The 20,715-nt window shown below is 43.9% G+C and overlaps 1 protein-coding gene across 28 annotated transcripts in view; it reads right to left on the reverse strand.

Annotated features, from left to right (window-relative positions):
- The window catches only part of ADGRL3 (adhesion G protein-coupled receptor L3), an 802,265-nt gene that overhangs the window by 109,722 nt on the left and 671,828 nt on the right, over nt 1-20,715 (reverse strand). For all 28 annotated transcript variants that reach the window (XM_054030154.1, XM_054030153.1, XM_054030156.1 and 25 more), the window contains 3 exons: nt 17,173-17,393; nt 2,723-2,789; nt 1,152-1,243 (listed from right to left, as the gene is read on the reverse strand). In XM_054030154.1, coding sequence (XP_053886129.1) covers nt 1,152-1,243; nt 2,723-2,789; nt 17,173-17,393 — 380 coding nt within the window. The remainder of the gene's footprint in view (nt 1-1,151; nt 1,244-2,722; nt 2,790-17,172; nt 17,394-20,715) is intronic.

The raw sequence follows: 20,715 nt of genomic DNA on the forward strand, positions 1-20,715 counted from the left end.
GCGCCACGCCCGCCCCTGCTACAAAGAGCCGGTCTTTGGAACCAGAAAGCTGTGCTGGGGGCGCTATTGGGCACTTCAAACCCCTGTCCAGCTTGAGAATTTTACGGCGAGGCCTGACCTAGTTTAAAGGAAAGCACCATCTGCGAGAGCAGATACAGCCGCAGCAACAATAACCTCTTGGAGAAACGTGCTATTCAGTCATTATATAATGAGTTCCCTTCCTGTCCTCTCCCTCCTCCCACCTGTCAAAGCGGGGATGAGAGAGCCCTTTGGCGGAGTCAGATATTGTTCTGCTTTGCTCTATACACAATAAAGTGCTGATGCCGACCATTTCCTCCCTACAAAGTTCATTAGATGGTCTTATTAATTAGCTGACTCTACATCCTATCACACACTGCCACCTGAAATCTCACTTGCATTTGTAAAGCATGCAATTAAAGCCATAGGCATTGTCACAGGCAGGCACTGCCGGGCATTAATATTCTATTCAATCAATAGCTAGACAATATGATGCTGTGCCTTGGATGCTCACCAAAGTAAAGAACAATATACGTGCTGTGCAGAGAGCACAAAAATTTGATTTTAGGAACTCCAGTGTAAATCTGGAGCAGCGCCACTAAAGCCATATGGGTTACTTTAGGTTTGGACTGAGGGCAGAATAAGAGCCAATAAATCTACTGCAGAGAGAAACAAATCAGAAGTAGGCTGTGGCACTCAAAGCAGAGAGAAGCAATAGCAATCCACACTTCCACTCCTTTTCTGCACAGTACTAAAATAATAATTACCAAATTGTAATTCCATCTTACATTAGCTGCAGTTCCATCTGACTGTAAAGAACCTGGCCATTGTCTTTTTCAGTACGGGCACACACAACTGTGCTATGCAAAACTGAATGAAAACTGCCACCACTCATCTTAAATACACTCTAATACCAGGGCCCTTTAAAGACAGGCCTTCATCCTCATCCACCCGTTCTTGCTCAGAATAAACCACTTCTGCAGTCAAAAACAGGATCACCTGAGATAAAGACAATGCATCACCCCTTCTTGTCATTTCTGTCAGGAGGGTTTGTTACAATATACTCTGTTCAAAGAGGAAGGGAGCTGTAAACAGCAAAAGAGAGAGAGAAGGGGGGGAAAAAAGCCACTTACTTGATATTGTCGAGACAGCCGGATTCAGGTTTCAGGATGGCAGTATGATGGAACATTTTATAGAGAGCAATCCCCAGGAAGATTACATTAAGCTGGAATGAAAAAAAAAGAAAGAAAGAAAAAAAAAAGGTTGTGTTACACGGCAGACCTGGAGGAGGGGGAAGTGAGTCTTTTCTTTGTAACAGATGAGTTGCTCTGGGAAATTAGTTCTCACTACAGTTTTATAGAGACTAAATCATAGATGATTGCCTAGTATTGTAGGCAAGGCAGCTTCCCGAATGAGAGAACAGCAATAGAATAGAGTTCCACAAAGCTGTGGTGCTGGATGAAGCCAGCCCTTACACCAAAAGCAGTGTTTCAGGTGATGTTATGGAAAATTAAAAATGTTTGCTGTAACTGCTCTTCTGTGGCTATGCGGTGCATACTGATGACAAACCATTCCAGGTTTGTTGTTTACCTGCTCCCATGGAAAGGAACACAAGGCTGCCCTCACCCGGGGTAGGGGTGAGTATACATTTTCAAATACAGCGTAACGTGGGAGATGTGCGGGCAAGTGATTGTTAAAGAGACACTACAATGTAATGACTGGGAAAAGGAGCTTGGTCTATGCTGTAAAAGATAGATTGTGATTCACTAGCTCTAGGCTAGAGAGGCTCCCCGTGACTGGAAATGAGTTACCAAAGACCCAGACGAGAGGCGGCAATCACAGAGGGAGAGGCCTTTTATAAATGTATTTAATAAAAATATAGATTAATGGTTCTGTAGAGAAACGTATAAAATACGCAAGCCACTACATCCTTCAAACAGCACGATCCCCTGATTTGCACACAATTGGGCTGTTTTTGTGTGTGACATATGATAGTCACTGCAGATTTAGCAAGTGGCACAGGCCTCCACCTGGATGGCTAATGAAACACTCTGGATTGAAATGAGAACCAACTACAACGTCTGCATTGCAATGAGTATGCTCATTCCTTGCTGTGTTGGCTGAACTACTTCATATTTAAAACAAAGCATGATTTATGTAAGCCTTATTGCAGTGATTTCAGTATGAGCAAACTCCAGCTGTCTCTAAAGTTTGGTTCTTTACCTTGTTGCTATGTTATCTGATATGGTGACAAAGTGTGTTAACTTATTTTGTTTTAACTTCTAAAGCGAGAGAAAAAAAATCGTTTCCATTTTTGACTTCGCTCCTATTTCAGATTTCCCTTTGTGCATAAATGATGTATTGCTTCACTCTGGAATTCAAAGGGATGAGCATACAGTGATGTCAAAATAGAGACCAGCGCTTCTAAACGTCTGATAACATCAAACAAGCTTTGCAAAAGACTATTCTGAGCAAGTGTCCACAGCACAAGCTCGTACTGAAACATACTTTCCTTTCACCAACAGGTTTTGATCAAGTATTTCAGAATGCAAGGAGTCTCTTATAATGAGTGTCTAATTGCTTGTGTTAGGTGGGGTCAGATAAGAACATGCTTTCCCCAAATTAATCTATGTAAATTCAAGATATAGAGTGAAAGTTTTATTTCTTGACCTGGGAGATGGAGTAGTTAATTAGGAGTTCTTACCATAATTATCAAGGTCGCTGGTCCTATAAAGCTCCAAATGAAGTAGGTGTCAAGTCTGAGCCAACATCTGTAATGAAACACAGGGGATAGAAGGCATTCAAGGACTGAGCGCAGGACATACATCAAGAGTGAGCGAGTGACAGAGAAGAATGTGAGCTGCAAAACATTCCACTGGGAGACAGGAAATATTACATTGCTTGTTCATTTAAATGCTGAATTATGTGCCCAATTTCTGACAGTGCTATTGATGGAGGAAGATAATTACCTCTGGAGGAAGCATGGGGGGGGGGAAAGGCACAGGGCCTAGTTGCTAAGGCCTTTTGCATCTGTCATAGAAAACCTTATATTAAAAAAAAAAATGTGGGGGGGGAGGAGGAACTATGAGCAACCATTAAATCTCTTAGCTTCTCCCCAATTATGATGCAACACAACCTGCCAGTCAACTGTCAAGCGAGCTGACGTTTTTCTGTCAAGAAGATCTGAGGAAATTTGGTGCAAAAAGGAAATAAATTTTGGTACCGGAGGACTGAAGATTAGATTAATTAGATTCAGCAGCCTCACCTTAGAGGTTTTACCGCCCTGAACCTCCCGAGTGCATTGTTGCCACTAGTGTTTCTAAGGTTGCAAATGATCTTCAGTATCACATAAAGCTGATTCATGACCTAAAACTAAATTATTAATCACTTAATTTCAGCTGCACTTAATACTTCCCCAATTTTTAAGGCCCCTGGGAAATTATATTTCCATTTCTAGTTCATTCAAGATGACAGGAAGATAAAATGGAAGTGACTCGTTACAAGACGGATGAATATAAATTCTGAGGAAGCTACATATGATGTTTAAAATAATAATGTCTTGTCGTGTTTGTCATGTTACTCATTAAAGTCGTGTTTATAAGGGAAAAACTACTAAATTGTAAAAAAATCCTTTTATCCTTGAAATTAAGTGGATTTCCTAATTAAATAAAGTGACTACAATTATGCATATCAATTTATCCTGAGAGTATGTAGTGTAAGACAGCAGTTCTGATCCCTGGGTCTGGGTTGGGTCCTAGTCAACTCAACAAGGAATCCGAGAAACGTAGGGCTGCAAGGAACCTCGAGACGTCATTTTACCTATCATCTTGCACCGACGAAGGGACAAGTAACTCTGGACCATATCTCACAGGTGTTTGTCTAACCTGCTCTTAAAAACCTGTTCCGCAACTTTGCTTGGTAACCTCTTCCAATACTTCATTAGTTTCTACAGGTAGAAAGTTTTTTCTTGTATCTAGCCTAAATCTCCCTTGTGCGGATTAAGCCGATGAGCACAGGGGTCTGTGTCAGCAGATCCAGAGAAGGGGTCAAAGCCTAGAATTGAAATGCTACAGTGAAAACAACCGTCTCTTTCTACACTGAAGAATTTTAGGATTCGCAAAATCAAAAATTAAACCGTCAAATTTCAAAACTGTAGAAAATTCAGGTGTGTTCCCAACTTTACCAACCTAGGGCACCTCTCCACTGCTGGCTTCTTTGGGCGTGGTACATACGGAGTAGCTCCGTAGCATGGGTATAAACAGCAGCACAGACTGTGAGGCACGCCTGAAGAGGGAGGGTATGTCCCCGAGTACATACTTTATACGGCTCTCTACTCACCCAAGCAGTGCCTCCCTTCCCACACGACTATTTTTGGCAGTGCAGTGTCCTGCTGCCTCTGCTCTGCGGAGCCTTTCACATCTGCTGGAAAAGTCTCTGGCACAGGAAAAGGGTCCAACAGTGAGGAAAGACTCCACCAGCTCCCTGCTGCTGGAACCTTTCCCCTCTGCCGGGAAAGACTCTGGAATCAGTAAAAGGCTCCGGCAGCAGTCAGATGCTGAAGACTTTTTCCACTGCTTCCCCCCTGCCAGAGCCTTTCATTGGCATGTGTAGCTACACACCGCAACATGGACGCAGGCCGCTAGTCACTAGTAAGCTACACATACCCTACACACTGCCACCAGCCACCAGCAGTGTGTAGTGCAGACATAGCCTGAGGGTCTGAATGGCTATACAAATCTAAAATGATTATAAAACCTACTACACAAACATAATGATATTTGCACCGAGCCAAAACAGAAACTGGAGTGCAGAGAGATTAAAAAATAGTTGCTACTTAGGCTCTAACTCCTGAATTGGAACGGAAGTCATTCATCAAAATCTTAATGTGAGAGACACACTGAAAAGGCTTTCTTAATATCAAGACGGGAGTTCTGGGTTTCTGCTGCCTTAGTTGACGTTAAAACTGATTTAGGTGTGTCTGGCAGTAGCTGAGCACAATGAGTGATTTTCAACCCTTTTTGTTTTAAATGTATTATTACGTGTATTGCCGTAGCTTCCCGAGGCTCTAGCAGAGATCAGGCCCCACCGTGCTAGGTGCTGTATAAACACACAGTCAGACCCAGTTCCGAAGACCTTACAGTCGAAACTGACTAGACAGACAAAGGAAGTATTATTACCCATATTTTACAGATGGGGAACTGAGGCAAAGAGACACAAAATGATTTGCACAAAGTCTCAGAGCAGGTGTGTTGGCAGAGGCAGGAACTGAACTCATGAATCCTTGTCTGATATCTTAACCTCAAGAGCATCCTTCCTTTCAAAGCATGTTTCACCGGGGCGGGGCGCCAGGAGAGGGAGCAACAGCAAACCTATACCAAAAAGTACTGGGTGCTGATGAAGACCTTGGGGAGCTTTTGGGTCAGGCTACACCGTATAGCCCCATTGAAGTCGAAAGAGTTATGCCAGCCAAGGATCTGGCCCTTTGTTCATTTTACTTGAACATTTTTTGGTTGACAGGTAATTATTTGGGGAAGTGTAGAATAACACTGCGACTCTAAATTCACTCAGGAACACGGGATCTGCCAAACCCATCACTGATGCTGTACCTTATAACAATATTGTCAGTTAAGGATAGGGTATTTTTTGTGATTTTAAAATAAAAATTCTCCAAGTATTTCAAACTGTATCATACATTTAACAGGGAAAGCATCTGTCAGCAGGCAAAACAACCACATCTCACTGCCTCTGCAAATCCTGCTAAGCAGGTGGAGGGAGCATGGCACATTTACAATGGCAAAGCAAATTGTTCCTCCTTGAGTACTTAGAGTTTTACTAGCTCTTGGCGAGCAGGGCGGCAGAACTCCCGTTTTTAGCTTGATGGCCATATGGCCACAGCTGCTGGTGCTGTTTTTGGCCACAGACTCTCTCATCATAGGTCTCAGACCTATACCCTGTTCCTCAAGGCCAGCATTGTGCCCTTCCTATTCACTGGCAGCCCCGCAAACCATGCATCCTGCCTGCTTATATGCCTCACCTGCAAAACTGTGATACAGTCCCAGAGCCAGATTCTCCACTGGTGTAAATTAGCACAACTCCATTGACGTCAATGGACTGTGACTAATCATGGATGGTGAACAGTGAGGGGCATGAAGATGGCTGATTCCCACAGCTGTTTAGAACCTGAAGGAATGTTTGAGAGTGGTGTTTTGCTGTATTTACTCAGCTCTAGTTGTCAGCACTACCATCAGGCAATGAAAACAGGGCTTTCAATTGAATTCTGCATAATCCAGAAAAGCATGTTGATGCACACATTTCTCCTTCTCTGCTAGAAGGCTACACCTGTTTACCTTTCCCACTCTGTCTTACATTGCAGGGGAAAATACAACACTGCAAAAGGGTTACTGTGAGCTCAACGGAAGAACAAAGTGAGTGACTTCTTTTGTGAGCAGCCAAGTCGTTAGTGGCTCAGACGCCCAATGGGAAGTGTGCCCTGTTGAGCTCTTTTGAAAATCTGGTGCATAGATTCCAGCGCAGAAATCTCGGTCATGGGGTGGCTTCTGTGGCAAATTCTGTGGCTGTGGAATGGCCAAGATCCAAGTGTATTATTTTTTATTATTTGGACTAGGATAACACCTAGCCAAACCATGGTCCCATTGTGCTAGACATATACAAACACAGAGCAGGACACAACGCCCACCCTGAGACGCTTACACTCCACACAGACAAGACTGGAGCACGGACTGTCAAGATTAGCAAAGGTTCTTTTTGCCATGCAACCCTTAAAGGTTGCATTGCAATTTTGCAGTTGTTCTAATGGAAAGGTCTCTTTCTAAGAAACCAAGTACCGCTCTCTTGAATGACTCAGATGGAACTCTGCAGTAATATGTCTAATCCGGAAGGGGGTAAAAAAGTCAATCTTTCTGTGGTCATTTTATAGTGATGTAACTTTGAACCCATTTAGTCAGACCTCATTAAAAATGCAAATTAAGAGCAAAACATCAAAACTTGGGCATCCTGCCAATTCGTTCCCAGAGAAGTAAATCGTTAATCAGACAAGTACCACACTGAGCTTTTCTTTCCTTCCAAACAAAAGCACAAACACAATGAGCTGAATAAATTAACTCCTTGAAACAAGGAAGCAATCAGGCAACTCAGCTCCAAAAGTTGCTAATCTCAGGCTGCGGAACTGACCCTGGTACCCAGCTGCCATCTGAACACGGACTTGTCATATTGCAAGTTTATATTCCAACAAATGAGATGCTTCTGCTTTTAGCACAATGCATATCATATGATCTGACATTCCACGGATGCTGCATGCCCCATACGTTTTACAAACAACAAAACCATTCCCTTCTTCTCCAAAGAGATGAACAGACACGTTCAGTGCTGTGCTATTAAGGTGCTGTGTGGCATTGCTTTTCTTCACTTTTTAATTTCCTTCCTCGCATAGTGACAAGTTAGCTATATTCAACCAAGGCTTTTTTGCAAGTAATAAAGGCTACAAAGGGTTTGCTCTGTTTTCTGCATGAAGAGAAATCAAACACTAAAGTATCCCTAGTGTGCATTAAATGGAACCAATAAACAATCATTAGCTGCCATTGGACCATAACATTTGAAGAGATCTAAGTGATCATACTCTTCATGGGAGTTTGGGAGTTTGCTTCATATAGCTATAGAGCCTCCATCACGGTGTGTGGTAGCAGTAATTGGATATGTATGTATAATACATGCCTTTGAAGGGTGGAATATGCATTCTCTTTTTACTACATTTCAGTGTCCACATTGCTCCCACGGGCCTGAGCAAGCAGGGAGCATGCAGTGTAAAAACTGAAGATAAAACAAGCACACTGCCCTATCAAAGGCATACCCTGTAGTTCGCAGTTATTTTTCAACAATATGATGATGCATAAAATATAGGTAGCTGGAAGCGGAAAAGGACTGAAGTTAGAGGCTGTGACTTTATGATAGATTTATCATTGTCACCTGATATCTAGCTTTATCGCATTCCAAAAACAAAACAAAACAAAAGGTACATATAGTCCTAGCACGATGCAGAAAGGACTTGGCTCACCACAGGATGAGTTTACCTACAAGTAGGTTGAATACAAAATACTAAGATTTTCAATGCCTCATTCCTCTTCTGTGAGCTCTGTGATGGGCATCAGTATAGAATACATAAGGGGTTATGGTGATAGGACAGTTTGTTGTTATCGGGTTTGGCTAGCCACATTACTTAAGTGAGTTATGCAGGTCATCCCAAAAGAGAGCCAGTTAAGGCCCTGATCCCGGAAAACATTTAAGTATCTCCTTAAATGTAAGCACGTAAGTAATTCCATTGAATTCAGCAAGACAATTCACATGCTCAAAGTTAAGCACATGCATTAATATTTTGCTGGATGGGGGCCACCATCTAAAATGGGAGTCAATCAAACCTTTCTGCCACCTGCATACCCTCAGGTATTTTGCTCACACTACATTATAGGGAAAAGTTATTTTCAACATTGTGACATTATTGGTATAATCTGGGACCATACAGAACATGGTTGCAACCAAAGTCCTGTAGTGGCACCAAATCTTGTATAAAGGGGGTCAAATGAGGTGTCTAAGACAAGGTTATGGTTTGCTGGTTATAATTATGCTATCTATATGTGTGTATCATTTTTGTAGTTGAAGTTATGAATATTGGCTCTATACTGTCTGTATTTCAAACTTATGCTCTGCTTCTGGGAAACTTCCCAGACAAGTTGGTGTTATTTCTGCCTAGCCTGCTTGATGGCCCATTAAGGACCATCAGCTATACAATTGACCCATTGAGAAAAGGCAAATATGCCTTGCAACTCAGCACAGTATGCAGGGACTGGCCCATGTAACTCCAGACTCCATTTTGTGGTAATTTTCCATAGTAAGGACAAAGAGGTATTCTTATACCTGGAAAAGACTATAAAAAGACTGATGCCTCTCCTCCATCTTGTCTTCAATCCTGCTTCATAGCTCTGAAGGAACTTCGCTACAAACTGAAGCTCTGAACAAAGGACTGATGACCTATCCCAGCTGGGGATGTATTCCAGAGACTTGAGTTAAACCTGAAGTTTATGCTATCACTGCTATAAGCCTGAACCAAGACCTTTGCCATTACTGTAGGTAATTGATTCCATTTAACCAATTCTAGCTCTCATCTCTATCTTTTTCCTTTTACGAATAAACCTTTAGATTTTAGATGCTTAAGGATTGGCGACAGCGTGATTTGTGGGTAAGATCTGATTTGTATATTGACCTGGGTCTGGGGCTTGGTCCTGTGGGATCAGGAGAACCTTTTTTCTTTTACTGGGGCATTGGTTTTCATAACCATTTGTCCTCATAACGAGTGGCACTGGTGGTGATACGGGGAAACTGGAGTGTCTAAGGGAATTGCTTGTGTGACTTGTGGTTAGCCAGTGGGGTGAGACCGAAGTCCTCTCAGTCTGGCTGGTTTGGTTCGCCTTAGAGGTGGAAAAACCCCAGACTTGGGCTGTAACTGCCCCATTTTAGCAATTGGTCCTGAACTGGCACTCTCAGTTGGGTCCCGCCAGAACAGCATCGTTACAAACATTTTTTAAAAAACAGTTTGAACATTCCCATTTCCTTTCGCAGATCCACCCAGCACACAGCTTGACACTTGGTCTGGGGACTAGAAGGAAGGATTTGGCCATCAGAGAGTCCAAAACAAATTGATGCAGCATCATCAAACTCGACCTTATTTTGCAGCTAGACTAGAGACCAGTCCCAGGTGGTGATTTGTTTGTTGTTCATGACGTTTGCTTTCAATTATCCGTAAGAGCTTCAATTCTCTCACCCTGCTAAGAAGGAGACCTAGACTGCACTAGCTGTTCATGACCTAACATGCTTGTTAGCTAGAGCGCTAAAAATAACCGTATAGCTGTTGCAACCCCACCAGCTTGAGCTTGGGTGGCTAGCCTGGGTCCCCACCGGAGTCACAACTTCCACACTGCTTTTTTTAGCACACTAGCTCAAATCCTGCTAGGGTGACTCTGGCTACCCACACTGGGGAGCTCACTTCCCGCTGTAGTGTAGACACACCCACTACTGTCTGCAATGGGATTCTATCCATTTCACCTTTTCATATGAGACAACACACAACCAGGGGAGAGATGCACACCTTTTTTTTTGTTAATCTAGGTGCACTGTTAAATGCAGTTATCATGTATTAGGGATGATAGATAAAACAAGGCTAAATCCTGCTCAGCTGGCTGTCACGGATAGCCCCGTTCGGCTCCAAATGGGGAAATCTTTTAAGGTAATCAACATGCAGCTGCCTAGTTGCAGATCATAAACCAAAGTAATTAGCCCCACGTCTCCTAATCTGGCTGGTGTGAACTACTGCTAAAAAGTCAATGCCAGCCCCTGATGTAATTAAGCTTAAAATAGTATCCCTATTGAACAGCTACTGCAGGATGTCAATATGAATACCAGAGCATGGGATGCTATGGAAAGCCATAAACAACACATGATGAAGAAGGGAATAAAACAGGAGCAGATGACCATTTCTGACAGTATAATCTGGGTATGTGTTATACTAGCAGCAGATTAAAAAACAAACAAACCACAAAATCCTACATTAGGCATCTAAGCTGATCATTCAGAGACATATGATTCCTGGGACCAAATGCTAGACAGAAAAACACATTTTCTAAATAATGTTAGAAACTCTATAAGCTCTGTTTAAAACAAATACCAAATAGGGGGATGCAAGAAATATATTCTGCAGATTGTCTCACAAATAACCAAGCAACTTCTCACAATTAAATTATGTATGCCTGGCATATAGTTCACCACAAATTCTAATCAGTTCTACCCTTCTAATAACATTATACAGTAAAATACATCATCATCCATCAACCAGATGGAGCATGTTAGTTATACAAAACATCTAGTATGTTTTTATTTTCCACTGCTAGAATGTGATAAAATTGCCCACTCTGAAATTACAGATTATAAACAAATACTTTATGCTTTATAAGTGTTTGCATAATATTTTATGTGTGTGTATATTAAATAGCAAGACAAAATTATGGTATAGCACGGAAAGGAGTTTTTTCTGGCTTCAATATACAATGGCTGTATTACTCACAGGTGGAAAATTTATGTAGTTCATCCCAGCTGAGGGTCAATAAAACTTTCTGTATGTGCCTCACCTGATATAGAGAAATTCCTGAAAGTAGAGGTGGTTGGAAAAAGTTTTTCCTGTGGCCAAATTTCTATTTTTCAGTGAAAATTTGAATATCAAAATATTTTTGTCCCAAACTGAAATATTTCAATTTTGAAATGCCACCGTGGTGTATTATGGGAGTTGTAGTTTGCGTGATTCATGCTCCCATTCTCTACTATAGTCCAAACTCCTTGATCAGACTATATTTCCCACAATGCACTATGATATCATGTCGATGAGGGGGAGATGTAGTCAGGATGATGAACCTAGTCCATAAAGGAAAATGGGGGGAGGGGAAAGGAGTCAACTGATCTACAACTCCCATGAGACACTGCAGCAGCAGATCCAAATCAAAATATTTCAGGTTTGGGGCATTCAGTTTGTTCATGAAAAGCTCTGAGCAGACTGTTTTTGTGAAAACATTCATTTTATCAAACCCCCAATTTTCTAATGAAAAGCAATTTGGACAGAAATTTTCAACCAGTCCTCATAAAAGGGTGTTTTCATTAGTGTGACTCTTGCTATTTTCATAGCATCTCAGCTGTAAAGCCAGACACTATTAGTGCATGTGTGGAGGAGAAATCAAAATAATAACTAATACACTTGAGAAATCTCTAAAATTTTCCATATACAGTACTAAAATGTTACCTTTTTAAGGTCTGATATTTCAAGAACCATCAAGGTAATAAGCAAGGTGGAAATCAACAGCCAATTTTTCCACCTTTAAGGATTCAAGCAGAGATGGAAGACAATGTTGTTGTGACCTTGGATGGGTGACATGAGTTTGGAGTAGAGACGGCTCCAGCTTTTTTGCCGCCCCAAGCGGTGAAGCCAAAAAAAATAAAAAGATAAAGCCGCGATCGGCGGCAGCTCTACCATGCCGCTTCATTCTTTGGTGGCAGGTCCTTCCCTCCAAGAGGGAGTGAGGAACCCGCAGCCGAATTGCCGCTGAAGACCTGGACATGCTGCCCCTTTCCATTAGCCGCCCCAAGCACCTACTTTATTTGCTGGTGCCTGGAGCCGGCTCTGGTTTGGAGTGACAGTTTGACTGGATTTTACAAGCTAAATTCTCAGTTGTATACACCAGTGTAAACCTGAAGTAAATCCACTGAAGCCAATACAGTTATTTCACATTTCTAACAATGTAACTGAGACAAAAATCTGCCCCTACTTGTTACAAGTTTCCTAGCTCCTCAGTTTGTATGTTTGTTACTGAAGTGTGGTGTAGTAACAATAACAGCTATAACTGGCCTGTACCCATGTCATACATGGAATATGTTGCTTTAAAATTCTCCCCTGCCAGTTTCCATTCTAATCCATGGTTTTTGCGGCTCATAGTTCTGAAATTTTCCAACTGCGGTCTCTATACAAAGGTGACTTTTTATTTTGTTTAAAGTTGGAGAAAAATGGGTCAGTCATTCTCAGAGCACCAGAGGACAGGAATTATGACTTTCTGGAACATTATTATTAATGATTTCCATTATTAACAAAGTCCTTGTGATAATCTAAGTGGGTAGAAAGTTAAATTTTGGCTGGCAAATAATTCTCACTGAAGAGGGTCTTGCAGTGTTCCACTGTTGTTTCCTTTCGATCCCCTCCAAGTTATGACCCTTTGGGAATTGCCTGCCATACATGCTCTGCACATTTTGTGCTGGCATTTTTGCTAGATTTGCACACAGCTAAGGAAAGGTTTGTTCCATGTGCATGTAGCTAGTCCAGCTGTATCATGACAAGGGGTAATGGATGCACTTGTGCTAAGCCCCTGCCTTACCTTATCCCTGGCAAAACCTTAAGGTGCAAAAACATCAGGGAGGGCTGTTGTGCTCATTGGGAGGCATGCAGTAGGGATCCCGGTGCTGAAACACTTTGGGAGCTCAGGAATATGGTTTACTGCAAAGACAACCCTGAGACGCTTATTGTCTCTTCTATTCTTTAGACCTGAAGGCAGGTCTATGGTGAAACTCCTTTGATTAGCTTGATAGGAACCTTGGCATTTATAGACAAATTCTTGAAAATGTACTCTCCCCTACCTGATGCTGTGTGTGCCACTCAAAGTTCCCCCAAATGTAAACCTTCTATAAAGGCAGGTAAACCTTCCACAAGCCCTTCTGTTACAACACATATGTTTGAAACGATTTTTGAAAGTTCAAAGAAGAATATTTTCTCAAAACCGAACTCACACCCGCTGACTGCACACAAAGCAAATATTCAGCTGCAATCTAAGTCCATCTCCCGGTATTGTAACGTAACATAAACAGCCCCGCTAGATAACAGAGTCACTCCAGCAAAGAACTAGAAGCATCTATGCCGCTATTGTTTTTGGGTGGAGATTTTGCAAATGGAACTAATGCAGAACTAGCTGTCACCGCGGCTGTGCCTTGAGCTGTTGTCACAGAGAGCTCTGGAGCCCCACTGGCTCGCTGTTTTGTCTGCCTTCTCTTTGTGCCTGCATCTTAGCCAAAAAGGATGGGAAAATACAGGCCTCACAAAAGAAATTGAAATAATAATAAAATACATTGCTACTGTCATTATAAGGGAGCCAGCAGAGAAAATCAAAGGCTGAAATTTCCTTTTGTTTGCCATTAGACAGTGTTGCATGATAATCTAAATTGTGCTTTGATACCAGTTTCAGTACTGATGAAAACATTTAAAAATGTTCATAATTATAAATGATGTAGCTATCCCAACTTGCAAAGAGTCTAATACACTCTCCAGTCACTGCCTATTTTGTTTGACAGCCCTGGTAACTGTATAGAAGACGGTTTTTAGAAATGCAATGGTCCATCATTTAAATGAGAAATACTCTTTTCTTAGAGAAGAGGGACAGTCGTGTGGCTAAGGTCCTGGACCGAGACTCAGGAGACTGGAGTCCTTGAGCAAGTCACTTTGTCTCTCTCTGCTTCCATTCCTCATCTGCAAAATGAGGATAACAATCCTTCCTTCCCCCACCATTTGTCTGTCTTGACTATGGAGACTGTAAGCTCTTGGGGCAGGGCCTGGCTCTTACTATATGTTTGCAGAGCGCTTAGCACAATGGGACCTGGGCACAGCTGAGACCTCCAGGTGCTCGCCTAATAAACACAAAGATAATAAGAGAGTGTGACCTGGCAGGGTTTCTCCCCAGCTTCCAAGGATAGCCTGCCATGCCCAGGATCCTTTAAGCAGGTTTACCAGCCAAATAAAAACAAACACAATAGTCCCTCAGCTCACCCTGTGTCCTAGGGTTTCATGGTCTCCCCTTCCCAGGGATCTCTGGTGTCCCTACTCCTTGCAGTTTCGCAGTCCCAGCCAGCAAACGTATCTTTCTGGAACACCAGCGCCAGGCTTCCTCTCTGAGCACCAGGCCCCCTGTTCCAGGGACCCTCCACTCCCCTATGGTTTCTCTCCCCAGACACAGCCTGTCCCAATCACTCCTCCCCTTCCTGCCCTCTGACAGGCCTTTAGAGCCCCAGGGATAGCCCTGCTCCCTTTAACTGACTCAGTTGGGTCCAGCTGCTGTGACACAGGGGCGGTGGTCCTGATCTACTCATAGGGACCAGCTACTCCATGATAATGATGGCAGGAGAGAGATCACTTGATCATTACCTGTTAGGTTCACTCCCTCTGGGGCACCTGGCATTGGCCACTGTCGGTAGACAGGATACTGGGCTAGATGGACCTTTGGTCTGACCCAATATGGCCATTCTTATGTTCTTATTTAAACTTAAATTTTCCGAAGAGGTAGGAAAACTGGTCATTTGTCCCTAAAACACAGGTCTGAGATTTGGGTGCCACGTTCTTTTTCTCATCTGAACGTGGCGGGGAGCCCCCAGAAATGGTGGGGGGAAGGCTGCCTCTGTGGCATTCTGCCCTCTTCCTCCTGACTGTGTGAAAACTCCCTGCCCTTCAGACACACGGGAGGCTGGCTGAGCTCCTGTTGAATCTCAGTCTCCCAAGCACTGGAAGCAGCAGCCAGAGGTGGCACTCTGCTGGTTGGCCTCTCTGAGCTGTGGAACCTCCTTCTCTTTGGAGGGTGGCCAGAGGCAGCACAAGGCTGTGAAGTCATTAGCGGTGCAGCTCCAATGGAGGGGCAGTGGGGCCCAGGGTACCTCAGAGCCAGCCAGGAGAGGAGACTTAAGGAACTTGGCTTGTTCGGCCTAACCAAACGAAGGCTGAGGGGAGATAGGACTGCTCTCTATGAATATATCAGAGGGACGAACACTAGGGAGGGAGAGGAGTTATTTAAGTTAAGGGCCAATGTTGGCACAGGAACAGATGGATGTAAACTGGCCATCAACAAATGTTGGCTTGAAATTAGGTGAAGGTTTATAACCATTAGAGGAGTGAAGTTCTGAAACAGCCTTCCAAGGGGAGTGGTGGGGCCAAAAAAACTAACTTGTTTTAAGAATGAGCTTGATAAATGTATGGAGGGGGTGATATGCTGCTATCACTTACTATGGCATATGGCTCATCCGTGACTGCTAGTAACAAATATCCCCAACGGCCAATGATGGGACCCTAGATGGGGAGGGCTCTGAGTTACTACAGTGTGCCTGGTGGGTCTCGCCACCAGAGTCCAACTGATCATCATATTTGGAGTCTGGAAGGAATTTTTTCCAAGGTCAGATTGGCAGAGACCCTGGGTATTTTTTCACCTTCTTCTGTGGCATGGGGCACGGGTCACTTACAGGTTTAAACTAGTGTAATTGGTGGATTCTCTGTAACTTGACGTCTTTAAAACAAGGTTTGAGGATTCCAGTAACTCAGCCAGCGGCTAGGGGTCTATTACAGGAGTGGGTGGGTGAGGTTCTGTGGCCTGCAACGTGCAGGAGGTCAGATGATCATGATGGTCCCTTCTGGCTTTAAAGTCTATATGTTTGGGCCAGCATCCAGAGGGAACAGTACTGTCATCGGGACTTCCTCAGGCTTAGGACAGCGGTCGACCCTCAGGGGTGAGCACAGATCTCCAAGGGGCTCAGGGAGATAAGGGACATGTGGAAAGGAAAGCTGGAGAGCTTGCTCGTTTAGGGGTTGAGGGGGAGGTTAGCATGGTAAGTGGATCTGCTCACCTTCACTCACTGCCAATTAAAAACCTGTTCATGCTCTTTCCTGTTTTTTCCAGCAGGGATCTGGCCTCTGTGGCAGCCCCTGGGTTGCAGATGAGCCCTGGACATTGCCCGAGAGGTTACAGCAGACCATATGGTGTGGCCAGTACAAGTGTTTCCTGGTTTTGAACTGTTAAATCATTCAATGGCCGTTTCCCAGTGTTTCTTCTGCGTGTGCCAAGGAAGACCAATCAGACCAGCTTCTCTTAAGCTGAGAAATGTCTGGTATAATGTTTTCCTTTCAAAATCTGCTAGTCACGTTTTTTTATATTGCACTTGGTGCATATTCTTGGTTGCCGTGTTTCCCAACGAAGCTGACACCAACTGAGCAGCACTTCACCTACTCTCTTGCCTGCCAGCAATCGGGGTGAAGGGTGCAGTGACCATTCAGCAGCATGTCATGCTGTGGCCCTTATAAGAATCTCAGTGCAGTGAGTCCAGGGGCTGGGGATGTGTCTGTTGCACTAGCCTAGACCTTGCATATGGTCTTGTCAGGCCTAACTCTCAGCCTGTTCACACCTGCAGGGCTGTTGGAACCAGGAGTCATTCTGGAGCAATCCCCTAGGCTCCACTGCCAGTGCACAATTACTTCTGGCCCACAGCCATTACTATAGCGGACGTGGGTCATAGTTAGTAAAGGGATAAGCACAAAACAGATTAATAACAGTGAGGGCCTGATCCAAAGCTCACTGAAGTCAACGGGAGACTTTCCTTTGACTCCAATGATCTTCGGATCAGGTCCTTAATTTCCCAGTCTGGTTCTCATCAGAGCCCACAGAAACTGAGCAGGTCCTTCCCCAGAAAGTCCCACAAACAACCATTGCTTCTCTTCCACAGGTCCAAGCGTGGCAGAGTTCAACTCACACTTTATCTGTGCCATAGCTCCTGTAGTCGACCGCCGCTGACACGGCCACAATGAGCGCGGGCATTCCGTAGCCAACCAGATAGAAGTACTTCCTTCGCGAGTGTTCACTCTCAAACACCTCCACCAGCATGATGTACAGCTGCACCCCCTCCAGGAACATCCAGGTGAATGCCGCCAGGAAAAAGAAGTGCAGGAGGGCAGCAAACACAGCACAGGCGATCTGGGAGAGTCCAGAAAAACAGAACAAAACAGAGGCACAGGTTTGCTCCCAAACAAAATTATTACAATCATTGTAACAAAACCACCGATGTCTTTGGTTATTACACACGATACTAATCCTAGAATCTCTCTCTGTATGTGTATAAATATATACACACTGCTACCTCGATATAACGGAACCCGATATAACATTAATTCAGATATAACGCGGTAAAGCAGTGCTCCGGGGGGGCGGGACTGCGCACTCTGGTGGATCAAAGCAAGTTCAATGTAACACGGTCTCACCTATAACACGGTAAGATTTTTTGGCTCCTGAGGACAGCGTTATATCGAGGTAGAGGTGTACACGGCTGTAGTTTACACAAACTCATGTTCTATGCACATTATCCTAAGCATATCATTGGCTGAAACCCCTGTACCCAGCTCCTGCACTCCCACAGTATTAAACTGGATTCTTAGTAGGGGACATATTCAGATTCAAATCACTGAAGCAATTGTTCCCTGCTTCTTACTATCAATATAAAACAGGATTAACACACAGAAATATTCTAACGCCTTGGTTTAATAAATAGACATTATATGAGAACAAAATCTCAGATCACTTTAAATATCTTTATACTTAAAATATAATATACATTTATATGAGAATGTATATTATTTATAAGTTATATATGTCTATAGAATATACATATGTATTATTTACACATGTATGTATATATTTATATACGTGCGCATGTGTATAATTCTCTAGATAATGTAGATTTGTGTAATATATGTATTATACATGTATTGTTATATCTAGACACATATATTATTTACACATAGACACACACACATATATGCATGTGTTTGGATTTGACGGCTAACTGCCTCAATACATCAGGGGCTTGTGTTGAGGAATCATAAAGACCATGTTTCTATTTCTGATGCCTCTGTTGACTATTGTTGCGTGGGCAAGTTTCCAGATGTTGACATGCCATGTAAATGCTCTTGGGTGCTGTCAGCAGGGCCGGGCATATGCTGCGAGCTCCATTGCTCAGTAGTTTTAGTGAGGGGATGAGATAAGGGAATTAAAAAAAAAGTCAGGGAAGAGGAATGTGAAAATACAGATTCCAGTGCAAGACCTTATTTCACACACATCCACTGAGATCAAACTGGCCCTGAACAAATACAGTGCTGGGAACAAGCCTGCACTGACAAGGGGATGGACAACATAACCTCAATGATCTCTGCAATCTTCAGCTTCTCCCCAGAGCCATGGGGCTCTAGCCCAGGATTTTACCTGGCCATGCGCTAGAGGAGCACATGCGCCTACAAAGAGAGTGAACACATTGGTATACTACTGAAAAAAATGGTGAAAAGGTGAAAACTCCCTGCTGCAACAGCTTGCCAGTGAAAAAGGTGTCAGTAATAATGAGAATACACTAGCCAGGACTGAAGGAGTGCCCCTATGTAAGGGAAGGATCTCGTGGCTTTGAATATGGAGTATATGCAGTGGCTGTTTGAGGAAAATGAAGACTGGAACCCTGACAAAGCATATTTCTAGAGACACTCACCAAGGGGCGGGGATGCTTTTGCAAATGAGCATACCATTTCTAAATGGAATTTAAAAACACAAAGAACACGCCATTTTTCTATTTTTACATGGAGATGGAATTACTGAAATGATCTCCAATAAGGGCACTGACACATGACTTGTGCTGGGGCTTTCCAAGGAACCTAAGGGAATAAGGCACCCAAGCCATGTTAAAGGTCAACAGGAGTTGGACACCTAACTCCCTTAGGCACCTTGGAAAAGCCTAGTGTCAGGGCAGTCATGCTCCCATCAAGGTCAATGTTCATTTTGCCACTGATCAAGAGAGCAAGGGCAGCACCTCCCCTTTCATACGCTAATGGATGGTTCCGGAGGAGTGAAAGGAAAACCTGCCTCGCCCACTGGCCACACCAGCCGCAGAGCTTTGGGAAGCACGGCAGGTGACTGAAACCGTTAGGGCTTTTGGTTCAGCCGCCATCGGGCTGGACCATCTCAGATTTTGGTGTGCGGAGATCTGGGATGCGTCTGAGATCTGCTAATGAAAAGTGCTGTGTAAGAGCTAGGTGGTGGCTTTGGTAAGTGATTAAAATTCTCTGCTCAGCAGGTGCGTAAGGGCAGCAACTATTGATACAGTCCCTAATGGCCACAGATATACTGTGCTCCAGCTTTGCTGCCGGCCCACGGCGTGTGGGTGTGAATCCCAAGTCCAGCCTCTGTGGAGAACCCGGCACAAAGATCACTTCCCTGGGCCTTGCATGGAGTGGAAACCCACAGCCCCACACCCTGCCCTTCCTGCTGGCAACCCACAGCCCTGCCCCCTTCCTGCCACGGACCCACAGCCCCACCCCCTGCCCTTCCTGCCATGGACCCACAGCCCCACCCCCTGCCCTTCCTGCCGGCAACCCACAGCCCCTGACCCTTTCCTGCCACCAACCCATAGCCCCACCCCCTGCATCATTTCTGGTACATATCAGGCCTGAGCTGCCTATGGACGGAGGACAGAATCTGTCCCTCTGCGTATTTCTCTGAACGATGGCACATTCAGTAAGCGAGCTGAGGTTCCTGTAGATGCTCTTAGAACTCAATCATCCTGCAAGGTGCTGAGCCATCCTGATGGGTGCTGAGCACCCTCCACTCCCACTGACTTCAATGGCAGCTGAGGGCAGTGCACACATCATGGGAGCCCAGCAACCAGGAGGACTAAGCCCCAGAAGCAGCTGTGGGAATATCACTGTCCCGTAGGCTCAGCCGTTCCGATGAAGTGGGACTGTGGGGACGAAAATACCCAATGGCGAATGGGTAATCACTGCAGTAATATTTCTGCCTGTCTGCAGAGCTCCACACAAGAGACTGCTTTTATATGGTGTACGTTTCCCCTGCTATCTAGTGTGTCACGGGCATTTTTAGAGTCAGTAGAATACGGCAGACTGAACGTGCAGAATTTGTTCATTTCAAAGCTTAGAACCCGGCGATTTGTAAACCAAATTGCTTCACAGACGTCAAAGGTGCTAATCCTTAGTCTTTGCCAAGTTTGAAGGCTTTTTCTTTAAAAAGAGCCATTTTGATGTATGTGAGCACAAACAGAGCACCTGAAATAGTCTTGTGAAAAATGCCTTTTTTTTCCTTTGGATTTTTTTTTGCTCAAGTTGAGGTTTTCTCAAAAACAGCCAGATGGAGTTTAACTCACTACTCAGAAACATTCAAGTGGAGAACAAACAGTAGGAATTTCAGCCCCCAAGGATAATTTGTTCAGGAAATCAGGGCGTGATCGGAAGCCTATAGAAGTAAA

This window comes from Malaclemys terrapin, chromosome 5 (assembly GCF_027887155.1).
Source record: "Malaclemys terrapin pileata isolate rMalTer1 chromosome 5, rMalTer1.hap1, whole genome shotgun sequence".
Taxonomy (NCBI): domain Eukaryota; kingdom Metazoa; phylum Chordata; order Testudines; family Emydidae; genus Malaclemys; species Malaclemys terrapin.